Source organism: Corvus brachyrhynchos, unplaced genomic scaffold, assembly GCF_000691975.1.
Source record: "Corvus brachyrhynchos isolate BGI_N302 unplaced genomic scaffold, ASM69197v1 scaffold169, whole genome shotgun sequence".
Classification (NCBI taxonomy): Eukaryota; Metazoa; Chordata; class Aves; order Passeriformes; family Corvidae; genus Corvus; species Corvus brachyrhynchos.
This window is the reverse complement of record NW_008240030.1, coordinates 711,287-730,063: the sequence shown is the minus strand read 5'-3', so window position 1 is coordinate 730,063 and position 18,777 is coordinate 711,287. Positions and strand designations below refer to the sequence as shown.

Below are 18,777 nucleotides of genomic sequence, written 5' to 3'. Positions count from 1 at the left end.
CATACCAAATATCATACCAAAACCCCATCAGATGAACCAAATGTTCCAAGTACATCCCAGATGCAAAATATCATCAAACCAAGTCTAAGCAATTAAAAGCACATTCTAGAAATAAGAGGAACAAATTAATTCAATGGGTTCTTTCAAGATATAAAAAGAAGAAAAGCTCCTCTCCCACAAATTAAACAAGAAACCCTTAGAGCAAGATACATCTGAGATAAAAAAACTGTATTAGAGTATCTATGAAACAAGTAGTAACCAATTAAGCCTATCTTACATCAGAAAGCAAAAGAGGAAGAATGTGCATCAAAATAATGGCACAAAGAAGGTCGTGCAGCAAAACAAACCCCAAAATAAAATTCTGCAAGAACAAAGAGGTAAAACCACAATTAAATGGCTTGTTCCATCTTCATTTTGTCATGAAAAAATAAAAAAAATCTAAGATTGCTTTTGGGGTTTGTCACAAGGCATTTACTGAGTGAGAACTGGCAGCGCTGAAACTTTGCTTCTATTTCACCTGCCTGCCACATAAAGGGGTGTGCTGATCCCTGGCCCAAGACCCGCAGCACACGGATCTTCACTCTGGCAGTTACAGCAGAACCTGAGGCATGATAAGCTTTTACAGCTTTGGAACAGCCCCTCTTCACAAAATATATGCAGCCTTTGTCTTTCCTTTTGTTTTTCCTTTGTCTCAGGCTCCTCTCAAACCCAAAGTTGATTTATCTAGTACAATAAGATAGGTGCAATTGTGAGAAGAACCAGGCTTTTGATTTCAACTCTTTCTGCACTGCTACAAAAGATAAATTTAAAATTCAGTCAGCCACAAGAAACCTTTCTACTGAACAGCTTCTTCCCCCCTTCCAAAAACACATCTGCTGAGAAGTTAATTGCTTTACAGTGTATCTTGTCACAGGATCATCTCATCAAGGGGTTCATGTCACCACTAAAGGATTTGTATATAATCATAAAATAACCTCATCCATATTCCAGAGCCAATTTGCTGCAGTGACTGAAGGCAACTGCAGGCTGAGGGGATCGCTCGTTTTGCCTTTGCTGCCACAGTCATGCCAGCGCCCTGGTGTTGTCTCAGCACTTCGCAAAGGCACTCGGCTCTCCCTGGAGCTGCCACACCTCCTCCCCATTAGCCACTGCCTCTGTAACACTAAACCCATGGCCTCATTCCCTGTTCCTCAGCTCTTCCTGCACGTTCATCAGAAAACCCACACCTCCTTTTTCCCATGGTATTTTCCAACTGTCCGGTTTAGTCTTGGTTGTTTGAAAGGTAACATTACACTCTCTCCACTAATAACTAATAAATAACTAATTGGCCATGACTGGGGAGGTGTATGAAACATACAGTAAACACAGAACAAGCCATTATATTGGTTATGAAATTAAATTTAGATGGGAACTGCCAGCAGACAGGCCGAAAAGCACTCTGCAGGGACAGCACATTTCTCACAACATCTGACACACTGGGGAGGTGAAAGTGTGGTTCTGCTCTAGTCAGTGAGAGTTCCCACTGCAGACTGCACTGGGTTGTCCCCCAGGGATACTGCATGGCACATCCTTCAGAGAAGTTTAAGGTAAGTAGCTGGTATGACACAGAAAAATTCATCTTGGGCTGAGAAAGTCTAGTTGGCACAGTGGTAGCTATTCGTTATTTGCTTTCACTGTTGATGTGCTGAAGAGAATGTCTCTAAATTTGCAGCCCAATTAAGTAATGCAGTTTCAGTGATTCTTTCATTTACTGCCTGGTCTCAGATACAAGGACAAGTTAGACAAGTTACAGGACTGGCAATTGCGTGTTACCTTGTTCCTGTGCCAAGGATCAAACTACCATCTTCCTCCTTAGTGCTTCTTCAATGTATCATTACATTGGTAACACAGATCACAACAAGGATTCTTCATATCATTAAAATGTTTCAAGTGGAAGCCTATGCTAATATCTGACTTTTTTTTCCCATTAAAAAACCCACACCACCAAAAAACTACACCAACTAGCTCACTAAACACTTACCTGTGTAGAAATGGAGCATTCCTCAACTCACAGAAACACCTCGCCTTCTGAAGCATGATGCGGGACTGCCTTGGCCATTCCCTCAGCTGGCACATTAGCCAAGCAGCTCATGCCCACGGCACAGAAGCAGAAACTCTGTTGTCCCCACACTCAGCACTGAGCCTACCTGACCCCCTTACATACTGCAGGACCGTCCAAACACCACAGAGGCCTGGCTGGACCTGTTCACACATCACTGCTGCTGTGAGCCTCATGCCACTGCCTGGCACCCCAGAGCCCCACTCGGTGTTTCCAAGCTTTGACACCTTCCACCTCTGAGCAGCCCACGTGCCTCCAGCTCCTCACACCCAAGGAACAAATGTGACTGATCCTGCACCACAGCCCTTAAGAGTGCTGTCAGTTTTCTGTCACCAAATCATGAACTAGTGAGAACTGTCAGGTTTTGGGGTATTAAGAAATGCAGTCAAGCAGTCTCTACGTCCCAGCAGTCAACTTGAGGATTTTGTAAAGATTGGATTCCTGAAGTAATTACCTTCTGGGTAACTGTGCTAAACTGCCAAAGGAAGACACCTCAAGTATTAAATCCCTTCATAAAACTCCGGGCTGGTTTCACAGATCTCAACAGTCTCCGCCCTGTTTGCCCAATCGCCCTCTCATGCCCCACCACACTCAGGAGGTTTCAGATCTTGTGGAAAGGCTCTGTACTACTTGCTATATGAAGACTCAAATCTCAAGTCTGCTGTTTAATAGTTCAGAGGGGTTCTCACCTGCTCTTTGGCAAAGACCTAATGTTTTTACAAAAGTATTTAACTAGAATTATGCTATCATTTTCTCAATTCAGCTCCAGTATTATCCTATGTGACTTGCAGTTCTAAACTCCAGAGTTTAGCTAACCACTTCAAATGGAAGAGTTCATTTATTTCTTAGATCTCAGTTAAACTGCCTGGCTGGAGCAAGATAATTGTTTTTACAATCCGAAAGGAAAAAGCTCAAAACATTTGCTTTATCTGGTTTACCCTTAAATTACTATGACCACCTCTCTGTCCATATGACCCCCACACCAACAAATAAAAAGAAAATAGAGCCAAGTAACAGGAAATGTCTCCTGAAAAAAATTCATAGAAAAATATCCAGATATAGTTCATATGCAAGCTAAATTTTCAGAGACTGCTCTTGTAACTAACCACACCAATTTAAGGGTTTATTTCTTTTAACATTAAAAATGTCCACATGTATATTGGACCAATGTAGAAATACTTGAGAATTTAGCCACACACTTTGGGAAATTACTAAATTATCTGAGGCTTCCCAGTCTTGATTTAAGATCATTCCCTCTACCATTATCCATCCTCTCTCTCTGACACACCCAGAGCATAAAAATAGAAGAAATGCAAGATGCTAATGGTAAAGCACAACACAATATTCCTGTCCTATTGAAGCCATCGACCTGTCTACCAACATTTACAATTCACCACAAAGCACCACAGGTCCCCAGTTCTGACTTTGGGGGGGGGGGCGGGAATTTGCTTTGGGGGGGGGGGGGCTGGAAAACAAGACCAAAAACCTTTGTTGAGTCTATATTCAGCAGTAGTTGGGCTTTGCAGGTATCAAACTCTGGATCCACAGGTCCCTAAAACTCTGCCCCAAGCTCCTATGGAAGACTGTTAATCAAACTCCTGGAGAATGACTTCTGCTCCTCTTCTACCGACATCAGCAGCACCTGGATCAGCTCCCAAAAGGAGCCCGCCCAAAGCAGGTGCAGATTCCATGCTGGGCAGAAGCTTTGTGAGGCCTCTCTGCTGAAGCTCAGTGCCCAGGTACCTTTACAAGCGATTGCTGCCTTCTAGGGGTGGTCAAAGGCTCTAAGGCAGGCACAGATATGGATTGTTACCATTTTTTTTCTGTAGTACTTTTTCAGCACTTTCATAAACACTCATGCATTCTCACAGTTCTCTCAATGCAGTATACAAAGGAGTTCAAATGATTTTTTTAGGATAAAAAAATAAATTTTTGTTGTAATTGGGGACTGGATTAAAACATATCATTCAGGCTTTGGTCACACCAGTCCTATGGTTCTGCTGATGCATTAGCTATTCAGTGAAAAACCCTGGCTATTTAAAAGCTTCTTTAAAAAGAAAATAATGCTGAATGTATCCTCAACATTTCCTTGCAGTTAACTGCAGTAACTGTAATGATAGAGACTGATGGCAGCTGATGTGGTATGCCAGCTGGAGATCTCTCTTATGCTAAACAGTTTACAGCCCTTCTCCCAAACAAAAGGGAAAACTGGTAGGTGAAAATTAACTTCCAGTCCACAATACCACAGATCTAAAGTTGGGTGCACCCATGATGCACAATTACACCACTCTACCCAAGCAGCCATTTCTCTGACAGCTTCTGCTACAGCTTGGAGAGCAGACAAGCAATCTGGGTCACAAACTCATATTCAAATAGCAAACTCATATTCAAATAGCAAAATTACCCAGCGGCATAGCACTGCCACCACGCCATTTTCCCTCTCAAGAGGAATTGTTTTACAGTAACTAAAGCAGCAAATCCCTCTTTTAAATACATCCCTTAACCTTCTTTAAATTTATTACACTTTAATTAAAGTCATAGAACTTTGTTTAGATCAGTTGAAAACCTCAGGTTGGCAGCCAGGATATCTTATTTATAAGAACTCAGAGGTCTTGGATTCCCATATTTGGGGGATGTTACTTTAATTTATTTATTTTTCCAATTAAAAAGTTCTCACTGCTCATGCATTTTTTATTCCCTAATGCGCTGTTCTAACATAAAAGAAGCAGACAAGATGTTTTTTCAGTTGGAGACTACTTCCAAGCCTGCTCCAGTTTTATAATCTATTCTCTTATGCTCTTACCAACCCCCTCCATCAAACAGCTAAGAGTATCCATCAAAACCACAGGCTGTATTCACAGCAAAAGGCACTCCAGCACAGATTTTCACTGAAGAACATTAATTTTTCCATCAAAGCGCCTTTCTCCCTTCTATGCCCACAGACAGAGTTCAAGTAAAGGAATATGGATACTGTCTGAATAGGTGAGTACCTATGGTTGGTGATAAATAAAAGAATAAAAAAATAAAACACCTTTCAGGCTTACCTCTCCAGATTAATCAGACACACAGAGAACAACTTGGAATCTCTATTTTGCAAATAAATTTTCAATAAATACATTTTGATACAGTACCTGCCACCTCATAAACTGTAGGCTCCATGCTATTCCCTCACTCTTCTCAACACAATTAAATGCAACATATTTCTGTGCTGTCACTGTCATAGGGGGCAAGCATCCCAGGGGACAGTCAGGTGCCATGGGAAACAACACAGACTGTACAGCTGAAACTAATTCCCAGAGAAGACAAATCAGATCTTGCAGGACTTGACAGCCTCTAGGGGTTGCAAATCTCCTGACAGCACAGGCACGAACAGAGGCCCAATCTGGGAAGATGCACGGCAGAATTTATTTGATCATACACACACATATATATAAATATTTATTAGTACCACTGGTTATTTAAGGACAACGACACAGTTGCTTGATCTGAATCTAAACATTCTCCAGAAAATCCCTGACAACTCCTTTTTGCCTAGAGCAGGGGGGCAGAGATCCTACCAAGAGCAGGAAAGTTCATTTCCATGTTACTTTGAGCACAGGTTTTACTTGTGCATCAGTAGTACATTTATAATTAATGCAGTTTTTTTGTTTTTCTAAGCTTTCAGAACCTTACTGAAATGTTAAAAGCATGCAAGCAAGTGCACTCGTGGCTTCTTACGTCAGTTTTCTGAGACACATCCCTGGCTAGAGGTTACTGTCTAGGCCCAGCACAGAAGCTCTTCAAGTCAGTGAGAGACTCCAGTGACATTCAACAGGTTTGCAGTCTGGACTTTGAAGTATCTTTCTTCTCTCCCATGAAGATGGGCCAAGAAATTTGGGGCTGTTCAGCCTTGAGAAGGCTCCAGGATGACCTTCTAGCACCTTCCAGTACCTAAAGGGGCCACAAGAGAGCAGGAGAGGGACTCTGGACAAGGAAAGCGATAGGACAAGGGGAAAATAGCTTCAAATTGAAGAGGGGTGGGTTTAGATTAGATAATAGGACGAAATTCTTCCCTGTGAGGGAGGTGAGGCCCTGGCACAGGTTGCCCTTAGAAGCTGTGGCTGCCCCATCCCTGGAAGTGTTCAAGGCCAGGCTGGACAGGGCTTGGAGCAACCTGGTCTGGTGGAAGGTGTCCCTGCCCATGGCAGAGGATTGGAACAAGAGCATCTTTGAGATCCCTTCCAACCCAAATCATTCTACGACTCCTGAGTCAGCAGCTCTAAGCTCTAACATCCAACTCAACTACAATTCCCACTCCTTGTTCTTGAAGGAGCACTAAAAGGAGCAAGTAAGAGCAGCAGGAGCTGATTTCAAAAGGACACGTACTTGGGCAAATAAACCTCCTTTGATACATATGCTTCCCCCTCCATATGACATCTCATTAGAACAGAGGCAATTGCACTGTTTTAAAGGTGATGCTTTAAAGCAGTACAGGTTTTTGCTAGTTCTCAAGTACTTTTCCCTAGCCTATCCAGGTCTGAAGAACCAAGCTGACTTTGAATTCAATCCAAACAATAATCAAGTACAAATGTCAAAGCAATTTTACAAATCAGAGTAATGTGGGCGATAGGGCTGGGAAGAATAAAAGTAGATTTGACTATCTGTTTACAAATTAAAAGCTTTTTCTCCAATGCTTTCTGATCAACTGCATTTTTTGGAGGCCAGAGACTAGCTTTGGGTATCACAGCATGAATCCTGTAGCAAAACTAGGTTGTGACTGGATATTTTTCCCAAAGCAAACGCTTGCAGTGCACTCTCAGGTACAGATTAACTTTAATAACACTACATTAGCAAATCGCTCGCTCACAAAAGCCGTCCAAATATATAACACATTACCACAGCCCTAAACAGAAGTAGTAATGCATTTATGCAAATTCAGGCATGACTGTAAGGAAGCAATGTTGCAAACCCCTAAAGAAATACAGTAGAAATTAAAGGGATTCATTTTGGCAGTCCATTTTTTTTTTCTTTTCCCTTTTTGCTTTGCTGGCAAAACCAGTAAACAAAAAGCTGAGAACTTCTTTAACTAGGGATAGGTACACAGGAAGCTAAATTCTTGTTCTGATGACACCGAACCTCTGCAGGAGGTGGGACAGGTGAATATATTGATTGCACTCATATCCTGTTTCCTCTTTTTCATTCAAGTCTGCAGAAGCATCACTTCTCACCGGGCATCCTGCACTCGGCCGAGAGCCAGACACCACCCCAGCCTAGAATGGTGGTGTTTACACATAGAGTCCACAGCTCTTCATGCTAGACTCTGTTCACACTTTCAGCTGCAGCTTCCCTAACACTAACATGAAGAAGGCTTAGGGTTTCCAGTAGTGCTCAGAAGTTCCCCTCATTGACTTGCTCTTTATTTTCACAGCTTCGACATTTACTGCATTGTTATAGGAAAATGGCAAGATGAACAACAAGACTTTAACTTGAACATGACTCCTTTTCTGAATGCAAAACCAGAAAAGGTTAAGATATAATCAAACTAACACCAACATTCACAAAATTCTCTGATTAACTGAACAGTGATGCCACTGCTGACTCAGGAACTTAGAGACTTTCTTTTTTTTTCCCCCCTCTCATTTAAACTTCTACTATGATCTGTCCTCAAGTCATGCTTTCAGAACTATTTCCATTACTTTTCCACAGGAGTTGTCATAAAACACCACAAATACACAGCCAAATAGAGACGTCTCGGTATGGATTTATGCTGGAAGAAACCTTAAGATGTATCAACTTAAGGGACACAGTTAGATGGATCAGCCCTGTTTAGGGCTACCTGACAGAGATGGCTGTATGTATCTGTCACCTCATATGACAGCACAGCTCATTCCATAGTTGTATTTATCTATTTCTGCCTGTTACTGTAGAGAAAATCAGGTCACAACCACAACTCTGTGCAGTTCTCCTGTCCCTGGATAGAATTCTGCACCAGGCAGTCGTTTTGTGTTGTCTTCATTTTACATTCTGTGCAAGAAAGCAGCCAGCTAAACAATCTGCTAAAAAGGGTCTTCCTAAAACACATTTGCTGTTCATGAAAAAAAAAACAAACAAACAAACAACTCAAAGTAGATAACAAAGAACCTGTCCCAAAACCCAGTAAACAAAAAAAAAGGGCATTCTGTTGAAAACAAAGAAATAGTATAACAGATAAACAATGGGAAGATAAATAAATCAAATTACTGAAATTCAGACAATCTTTGCAAACTGTAGATTTCATGCCTCAATGAAATTAAAATTACTCTGAATATTTAATTGCTTCTGAGGTCAAAATAAGGTCCAATAAGCAACACTCCTTCAGATTAGATTTTTCAGTAGTTAATGGAGTTGCAGAAAACAATTGTAACATTCCTCTCAAAACAGTATCTCATAATTACTTGGGTCAAAATTTAAACTTTTTCAAATGTTCCAATAACTGCAGACTCCTATAATACTCATCTAACTTTATTCTGCCTGTCTGAACGAAATGAAGACTTCTGAAAAAATATCTGCTATCATCACCCAATCCATTTAAGTGACATGATACCAAAATGCATTTGCTGATCCTCTCACTGAATGCGAAGGATATTTTTTTCATTCATTTTGGTGCAATAAGGTACAAAAGTAATGGTTTGTTTTCCTCATTCATAAAGACTATTTTGAAAGTCCTAGTTTCAAGCTCTCTGAATTTCCTCATCAGCCACTATGTTTGAAGTCTACAATACATTGTGAGATCAAGTCCCAAGGCAAGAGAGGTTCTAGGGAGGAGAGATTCTACGTTTGCTGTTTTTCATTTCTTGAAATCCTGGCAATGTGCCATCTCACAGTCTTCACAACTTCTAATGGAAAAGACAGACAGAATACTCTGCAGAAAATAAAAAGCACTGGTTCCAGACATGCAAAAAGAAGCTTCCAAGTTTCTCAGAAGTTTCCAAATGGGGCAGCATGTGGGAAAAAATCAGTAAAAGTGCACTGCCCGATTATCTAAAATAAAACTAAAACGTCTCTGATGTATCTATCTAGTCTCCAAGTTCTCAGGTATGCTGAGTGAAGCAGTTCACAACAGAACAGACTGCACGCCCATCCATCACACTTAAATGCAATCACTGGCAAACATAACATCAGCTACTGCCTAAACTACAGAGATGCACTTAATACTCCCCAGTCAGCAATCAACCTTTTCCACATTTGTTCATAATCACAATGAATTGTTCCATTTTAATACTTTGTTTTCCTTTTCTTATCCTATGGCAGTTTAGCATGCTTCTTGAACGAGGTATTTATAGGGGGAAAAAAAAATCTCCTTTTCCAATTTTATTCCTGCGTGTACGTAGAGATTATTTTTTAAAGAAGTATAAATTAGAGAAGATATTTTCTTACCTGTTGCAGTCCACGTGGAGCAGAAGATGGGATGCACTAAGTGACACAGCAATCTTATGCCACTGTCCATCTGCCAGACGGTACGGGAACACCTCTGTTCTTGTCTTCCCATTAAACCTGTAGTGATACCTGATCTCATCCCGCAGGCCACTACTCTCCAGTTCAAAATAGCTGTATTGAAAACATGAAGAAGAATCAGTTCCACTTTTGGATATAATCACTGTCTCTGTCACTTTCTTCTTAATTGATAGACTTCTTTAAGCAAACACCACAATCTAAAGAGGTTACTCAGCATGGATTAGCTACTAATTAATTTTTTTAAAAGAAATAGAGAGATAAGACTATACATTCAGAGCAGTACAAACCCAGCAATACTAATTACATGAAAACAGTTCAAAGTACCACTTGTTAGCCCAGGAAACTGAAGTCCTCTTTTCACCCATAGAACAGGTGCAACTACAAGAAACCAAACCTTATTCTTTTCACCAAAATATTTTGTGTGACTGCAGGCTTTGTAAGAAAATGAAAAATAAAGAATGGCATATACATCACTACCACAAACAAATAAAAAGCCATTAAGGTAAGAAACCATCAGGTAGTCATTAAAATTGTATTTACTACTTGCAAATCCAGTTTAAAAACCACAACTGTTTATTTTTAGGACTCCCCTATATGCAATTGTGCTTAGCTCATTTTCTGACTTTTATTGTTACTGCCATGATTGTTCAGCTTTACAAGGGAAGGACAAAACCTCCTGGCTGGATTAGGTGTCTCCACATCTGGAATAAAGCATCCAACAATCAAAACCTTCATACAGCTGTCAGACTCACAGGAGAGCTAACAAAGTGTGGCTATTCACCGGCCTCACAGGGGTGTGGGGGGAGCCAATTCCTTCTCTAGGATGAATTCCAGGGCACACTGACAGTGTAAATAGTGACGTCTCCTCTTTGACCTCACCAAGTATTTGCATCATACTGAACCTTTTTCCTGCCAAAATGAAGCTGTGTATATAGAAACAGGGTGATGCAGACCTCCCTTTGTAGTAGAAATAGCTCTACAAGAAAGTGAAGATGTTAGATTGTCCAGATAGCCTTTTGCCCCATCTACCTCCACAGCGTTATGTTTCCCCTATTGGCCAACACCAATTTAAGATGGCATTTGAGAACTAGGTGCTGATTTGGGGTAGGGTGGGGAAAATTGCAGGAATGAAATCCACTTCCAAAAAATAAATGCAACACAAACCAATAAATATTGGAGTGCCAATTTTCATTTCCCCATAAGCATTTTACACTGCTTGGCAGTACACAGGCCCTAACACCCTGTGTGCACAAGCACTACATGGGGGTTGTGCACTTTTTCAAGGTTAGATCTTACCAATGAAGTTGAAGTTTTTGAACATAACCAAAAAACAGAGTTCCTTGGGAGAAAACTTACGAGATAAAACACTAGCTGGAAACATGTGCAAGAGATCACAACAGGCTGGGAGGGGGAACACAAAGACAGTAAGTCTTCACCAAAAGTGAAATTCAAGCCCTCCTCCATCCTGCCAATGCCCTGTCATCGTATTTTTCATGCAACATAAAAGCGTTATTGGGTCACATGAATCAAAGACTCAAGCAACAAAGTGAAAAACACAAGGAGGTAAAACCAACACTGAATAAAAACACAGCAGGCAGAGGTACAAATAAAATACATGCAGTACAGAGTGGAAAAAAAATCAGGCTTCTCTTGTGAAGGAACTGGCCTGTTCCATGCACATAATGGCACAAGGAGGGCAGTGAAAGAGGGGTTTTCTAAATAGTGGCAGAGAATGTTGATTAATTACAGCCAACACCCATTAAAATACCTAAATTACATTCATCACACAAAATCTGGAGAAGATTTATTACTTTATTGTGATGCTCAGTAACAATATAGTCAATATCCAGAAGATACTGCTGCTGGTGTTCCCAAGCCATAAAAGCGCTAGCACAAGTACTGTCAGTGATGTCATACTTAAAACATTTTGTGATTTCCATCTGCTGTCACAGCACAAAAGGAAGTGAGACAGAAAACTTAACAAAAAAATAAATTGAGGGAGAGGTACATAACATTCTAGTACCTCACCCACAAAGTATTTGTGTGTACGTACATATATATACAGACACACATATATATGGTTGATCACAGAGGCTTAAGAGCCCAAAAGCAAGAGAAGCAAGCTCCTGCTGCAGGAAGCAAATTGCTTACTGAGGTCATTCTTCATAATCTCCAATAGCCACAGAGCTAATCACTCTCCACACAATGATTTCTTTGTTAATGTAAAGGCAACAGTGCAGCCCTAGAAAGGTCAGTCAGATACTGCACTTAATCACATCTGTGCTCTGTTATTTGTACAGCATAGGGAATTGCAAAGCTTCTCACCTGACAAGCTTTAGTGTCAATAGTTACCTCAGGACTGAGAACAGCTGGGTGCTTAGGCATCGAGCTTGTTGCCAATCTCCTGACTAATTTATATAGCGCAGAACAGATTACTTCAAATTTCATGTAATAGCCAGTGCTAACATTTTTATACATATGCACCTAATGCAGTAAGGGCCTCAGGACTGTATTAAACACCATGTTTTACCTCTTCAGTGGCAGGAAAGGAGGGTGACAGACAAATTCTGCACCTATTCTTCATCACCCTTCAACAAGTGCAAATCCCAAACAGTTACACGCAGACCAACATCAGTAAACACCAGTCAAGAATATCCCAGCAGCAGAAACTAGCTGGGTTACCCCAACACATCTCTCTCTCAAGTATTTAAAAACACAAGGCAATGTAAACCAACACTCTTGCATTGATTTTACTTTTTTAAGATGCAGAAATTCACACTGAGACATTGATTACACACACACTCCATGATGTTCTCAGTTCAGAAGTTGTCTTTTCTCCTTCAGAATATGTCACATGCAAACAGCTTTCTAAGCAGCAAACATCTTTCTAAGCAGCAAACATCTTTTCTTTCCTCCTTCCACTAGACTCTGAGGGAAAGAAGCCTCTTGCAAAGCAATGACACAAAGGCCATTCACTCTTGGAAATAAGTGCACCTGCTCTGTTTCGGAGTTCTACTCTGCAAATTGGGGAATGGAAGACGAATGAGGGGGAAAACAAACTCAGGCATGAAATCATCAACCAGTGAGAAAATAATTAGTCAAGCCAGAGGAAATAAATGGATTTTTTTTTTAATCGCTATCTCATCTTCAATTTCAAATGCCATTGCACAAGTTTTTATCTATGATAAAACAACAGGTAAAAATGGGGAGATGGGAAGTTAATAGAAGCTACCATCAAGAGGCAGGAAAATGAACTAATCTCTAACAGGTGTTTTGAAGGTACTTTCCAATATTTTGTTAGGAACTGAAAGGATTAGAATGAATCAGCATTCCTGAAAAGATTGCAGCATCTGGGACCATCTGAATATATGTATCACCACTCAGTGTGAACTTTGAACACTGCCATGAGATCCATACCAAAAGCCCAAGAGAGATCCCTGAGTATTGTGACAATCTCTGATTCTGCATCACGTCTGCATGATGCCTGTTTCAGCCAGTCCTACAGATAGGGCCCTGCTACCCTCCTCCAGACCTTTTTCAAGGAAGAAAGGTGCGAGACAGCAATCTCCTTGTCAACTTCTTAGCACTGAGTGATGGTTTCTTGTTTTGTTATTTCTCAGCAACAATTTATACTTTCATAAGTTTTAAATAAGGCATGATCAAAAGTTAACATGTATTTTGACAGATAAAGTTCTCTGAATGCATGTATTAAGAAAGCTTGTGTTTTATGAAATAGCAATACAATTTGTCCTTGGCTGAAATTCTCCCACTAGAAGAATTTCCCTATTTGCTAAGCATGTAAATTACTGCTGGCTTCTTTTGTACAATTATAGAATTCAAATGCTTTTTATAGGTCTATCTGCAGTCCCTCATTCAAATCCCAGTGTATAAGAGAAAAACATTGCTAAATTCAGACTGATTTTATGCATATCAAAAAAAAGTTGGGATATTTTAAGGTCATGCAATGTACTTCACAGGAGGACAGTATTATTCCACAATTGACTCAACATGTTTTACAATTCTTTCAGATAGTTTTTGCAACCCCTATGTACCTCACACACAAATATTGTTAGGAGAGGATAAAGCTTGACACAGTTAGGTTTCATGACTTTTTTTTCTTCCCCCTTTCTTTTAGTCAGCAGCATAGTGACTAAACCATACATTTGACTGCTCATTCCACTTCCAGATCAGGAGAGAAAGGTTCCTAAAAGTATACTTTCAGTTGGAAACACCTGCTGTGGATATAATGACCAAAAAAAATTGGAAAAGTCACTATCAATATTAAATAAGAACATGTATGACACCTGAAGCAGAAAAGGCAAAGTATTTTTATAAGGTGAGTTGGCTTAATCCACCATCTGCATTAAAGAAACATATTCACCTACTCATCATCTCAACCCACAGAAGTGATCTTATCCTGTGGCAAACACCATCATGTTTCATTCAAAGATTTTACTGCTGTCAGATTATGCAAGTGGCCAAAGGAAGGACAGCTCACAGACTATAGCATCCCAAGACACAGCCCCAAGACGAACTGTGGGATAGGTGTCCTCCAGAATATCCTTAGGGTACACAGCACTTTATTTTATTTATCTTTACCAACCCAACACCTATCACCAAATACTAAAATATCCCACAATGAAGACAGCAGCACAATCGGGTAAGCAGATTAAATGCTCCTATAAGAGCTCTAGGAACTAAAGCAGAACTACTTTTTGCATTCAATTCTGGCAACCTTCCTCCTTATCATATTCAAACATAAATAAAGCAGAGTTATCATTCTAACTTTACAACTTCCGTCATCCTTGATCAAGTGCCAAATGAAGCCCCACAGCCTCTTTCAAGGAGCAGCACCAGCACTTATAGCAGATGCTCTTAGAGCTACTGAACAGATGTCCCAGGGCAAAGCAGCAGGCACAGATGGCATCCCTGCAAATATGTACAAACTTGGGGTTGCCATCTAGTCAAAACATTGTGCATCTGCTTAACATTGTATGGGAGAAGGTCACAAAACCACAGGAGTCCAAGGATGGAAGCTCCATTCACCTTGCACATGCTGCAGCAACACGACGATGCCAGGCCTCTCAAATGCTGGGGAAAAAAATCACTGCCATAAAAAACAAACTGTTACTGCACAGAAACTTCTGGAAAGTATCTGTGAGTCTGGCCAAGGCACAACTTCTAATTTTTCTTAATAACAATGCAAATTCAGGAAAAGTCTAGAGATCAGTCATTTTGATGTCATCAGCTAAAAACTATAAATTCAGCAAGCTTCTGCACAAATCAGTCTATCTGGACTATGTTTGTGCACATAGCTTTTTCATTTCACAATAGCATTGTGCTATTTCATGATAAAAATGGCTTCAGGCAAGACTGTGCTTTAGCATCTTTGTAGAAACACTTCTTGCTGCATTTAGAGACAGGCAACAAATCTGCATCCATTATCACACAGATTTCAGGATTTTCAATCTACAGGGATTTTGTGATGAATCACAGGCCATTATTCCTCTGGCCTTTTGCTGTCCCTTACCACCAAGTGAGTCTGTGTGCACAGTGGGATACACTGTGCTGGGTGTGCTGCCAAGCAGCTCAGTCTGGACAGCGACATGAAAGTAACTGAGATCTTGTTTTAGCAGTCCTCGGTGCAAAGCAAATCAGGCAGGCACTGGGCACTGTGCTGCAGATAAGATGGCAGGCATCTGCCCAAGGCACTGCCCCTGTCAGTGATGAAGCCATGGTGAGGAAAAGCAGTGCCTCTGAAAGAAAAGATACATCTCTTCAAATGAAAAGAAACACTCACTTTGCAGTTGTCACCACAGTTCTGTGTGGATGCAAAACTAGAACAAGTTACAGCTGTCAAGGCAAATATTTCAGTCGCTTCCATGGGTGCTGCTCTTGTACCCTAGTTACTATAAAGTGACACGGCAAGATCCCAAGCTCTGAGGCATTAAGCATTGTGAAACACGGGACTTTGAAGAAATGCTCTTAACATGCTCAAGTGCACAGATCTACTCCTCCACCACATGTGCATCTTGAGGAATACGTTTGGTGCACTGTAAGTCTCATGTGGTGCGACTGTGAGTGCCAGAGTGGCCCTGGAAAGCTTCCTTAATATCCATACTTACAAACCATCCAAAGCTACTTTTTACAGCTGGTTTAAATAAAGGCAGACCCAGAGGCTGTACAGCAAAACCATACATGGCAAATCATCGCTCATGCAGCACTAAAGACTCACTGCTGTGGCAGAGATTACACACTGATATCACCAAAGTCAGACTGACACCAGGCAGCACAAAAGGTGTCGTGAACAGAAGGATCACCTGTGACAATGAAATATCTTGCTGAAAAATCAAATTAACTTTCTACAAAGGGAAACACAAAAGCCGAATCCCGTATATTGACCACCTACTCTATTCCAAAAGTATTCCTTCTATGCAAGCAAATCCAATATAACCAAAATGTAATACTAAACACTTTCAAACCTCTCAAGTAAAAGCCTGAAAGTTCAACATCACTGTGCTACTGACTACCTAAATAAGATTCTTCCAAACATTTCTATCCTTTCATTTCAAGGAAAAGGAACTAAATCCAGTCAATTAAATGACTTTATTTTTCTGTTCAGACCACTCTGAGAACAACAGTAATTGTGTTCTACCAGCCTAGCTTGAAACATTTAACAATAAACACTCCCACACGGACACCTTCTATTAGTATAGAATATTTATTAACATTTTGTCTATTGTTCCACACATCTTCTACATGGCAGCTGGGCACGCAAGCTGCAAGGCATTAAGCATTTATGATGTGTTTGTGTACCTGCAACTAGGCAAAGGTCATCCTAGTAAATTTACTTTCCTCTTTGATCATATAAAGAAAAAAGTAACCCCAACATCTGCCTGCCAGGTAAAAGACAGCTGGACTCAGAGCTGGTACAAAGCAGCTACGTATTTCCATGGCATGTGTTGTAAGGATTGACCTTAAGCATTTGTTTCCATTTCATATGTCTAAAAATCTACCTTCACCACAGCTGCAACCTGCCTACTATCTGAAAAAAAGCCTGGTTTCTCTCCTAGTCCTAATAAACCAAGTAGGCAGTACCACATTGCACCTAAAAATAGTACAGCATCTTTGCAGGCTTCAGAGCTAGCACAGCCAGCAGGACAGAAAAGAGTATCACCTGGAGTAAGGTGAAGTTATGACTCCTTAAATGTACCTCAAAAAAGTCCCAACAAACCCACACAAAAACAACAGAAAAACCACCCTCACATGAAACACTGTCTTAACTTTACTGAAAAGTAACCTGACAAAAGAAAATCTTCATTCCTTGGCATATTACCACTCCAAAACCAAGTCACCTTGTACACTCACATCCTGCAGTTCTATCCTGCCGGGGTCCTTTCAGGGCTCATCACCCACAACTCTTGGCCAAAGGTTTGTTTCCCCAGTGGACCATTTGCAATCCACAAAGCATTGGTTTCTGAGGACTTTCTGTATGGGGGCTGGCTACGTTTTAAGGCTAACCTGGGACTCTGAGCTGGCATTAGCCCAGGGATCTTTGTGGGTTTGTGGAAGCCTAGAGATGCCAGTGTGACCAGATAGCCCCCAGCAGAGCTGTAACCAAAGCACAGCCCTGTCCAGTTCCACCCTCCCTCATGCTCATCACTGCAGCAACAGCTCAGCTCAGGGGATCCCCAAATCCACAGTCTCTAAATACCAGATTTTAATAAAACAAAAGGATAACAGCTTTTTAGACTAATGAGGTCTGCCACCTGAGTGAAACTACAGTATTTGAAAACAAATTACCCTAACTGCGGTGTGCTTAGAAGAAAGGTTCTTCCCTCTAATCTCTCAAATTCAGCAGCTTTTCAGTGATTTCTTACATTATGACAAATTCCACATGTTGCAAAATGTGGAATATGCCAAAATCATCTTAGGTCTGGACTGGTCAGTATTCTTTAGATACTTTAAGTTGGCTAATTAAGACTTTTCTAATCAGCAAGAAAGGGCACTTAATCAGTGGAACAGTTACCATCCCTTAGTGAAGAGCATCCTGGAACTAATAAACTGTAAGGGTGTAGTAAATCAATATGTCCTTGTATGTCTATTTATACACCGCCAACTTGGCAAAAAACTCAAGGTCTGTGCATCCCTTAGCTGAACTATCTCCATTATAACATAAAATATCACACCTATAGGTCAAAATGACCCCTTGCCCAGGTGAGGACCCTTCCCTTGGGCATGCACACAAGTTAGCTGTGACTACAAAACTTGTATGGAAACTACTAACCAGTAGTAATAGAGGGGCTGTACTTGGAAAGTTACCAACTCTGAACTTCTGTGTCTAAATAACGGTGTGGAAAGTCCTCTTGGTGTGCTTGGTTTGTGTGAAACCACCGAGCACCCAGGCTTGTGCAGATCTGAAACAAATAACTGATGTCGCTCTCAAGTATGTAATTATTGACTTGTTGCACACTGAGTAACACACAACAAACACATTTCTCCTAGATTCTCAGGAAAAAAAAAAAATCTTCTCCTTTGCCCTCTCCCAAGGCCCAGTACACGTCTGCTCCATCCGTATGCCCTCAGTCCCAGGCAGCCTCCACTTTCTTCCCTGCCCCACTGCCACACACTGTGGCAGCTCTCCACAGCCAGCAACCATCAGGGCAGGCACTGCCAGCCCCCTCCCTTTCTGGAGACAGTGCCTGGAGCGAAGAAAGCACACAGGCATCATTACAAAACTGCAAACAAAGCCCAAAAAACCAGACACATCACCCAGACTACCGAAAACCATGCAAATGAACATTAATAACATGTTGTAGACATCTAACTGTCTTATTAACTAGGGGAGTTACATTCTTAATGAGCAGCCCAAATTCAGCAGATAGTTTTCAGAAAGTTGCATTTAGTGGAAGTTTGAGACATTCTGGTTCTTTGCCTGTATCAGAAGGTCATAAAACAATCAAACAGAATAACTCAGCATGTCGGAGCAGACTCCTGGGGGACCCACACATCCTGCTCCTGGCTGACCATAACATTTCTGCACTGTCCAAATTCGGGTTTAAAGAGTTTCAAACTGTCAGCCAGTCTCCTCCAATTGCCAACGTGGTCCAATGAATGTGTTTCAACAGCTGGTTATGAGCAGCATGTTAATGCTTCAGAGAGACAACAATTGTCAGCCTAGTGTACATAAAACACCTGCTCTCAGC

The 18,777-nt window shown here is 41.0% G+C and overlaps 1 protein-coding gene across 2 annotated transcripts in view; it reads right to left on the bottom strand.

Annotated features, from left to right (window-relative positions):
- NELL1 (neural EGFL like 1) overlaps window positions 1-18,777 on the bottom strand; it is a 294,743-nt gene that overhangs the window by 242,612 nt on the left and 33,354 nt on the right. For both annotated transcript variants that reach the window (XM_017743660.1, XM_017743662.1), the window contains exon 3: window positions 9,494-9,664. In XM_017743660.1, the coding sequence (XP_017599149.1) occupies window positions 9,494-9,664 (171 nt within the window). The remainder of the gene's footprint in view (window positions 1-9,493; window positions 9,665-18,777) is intronic.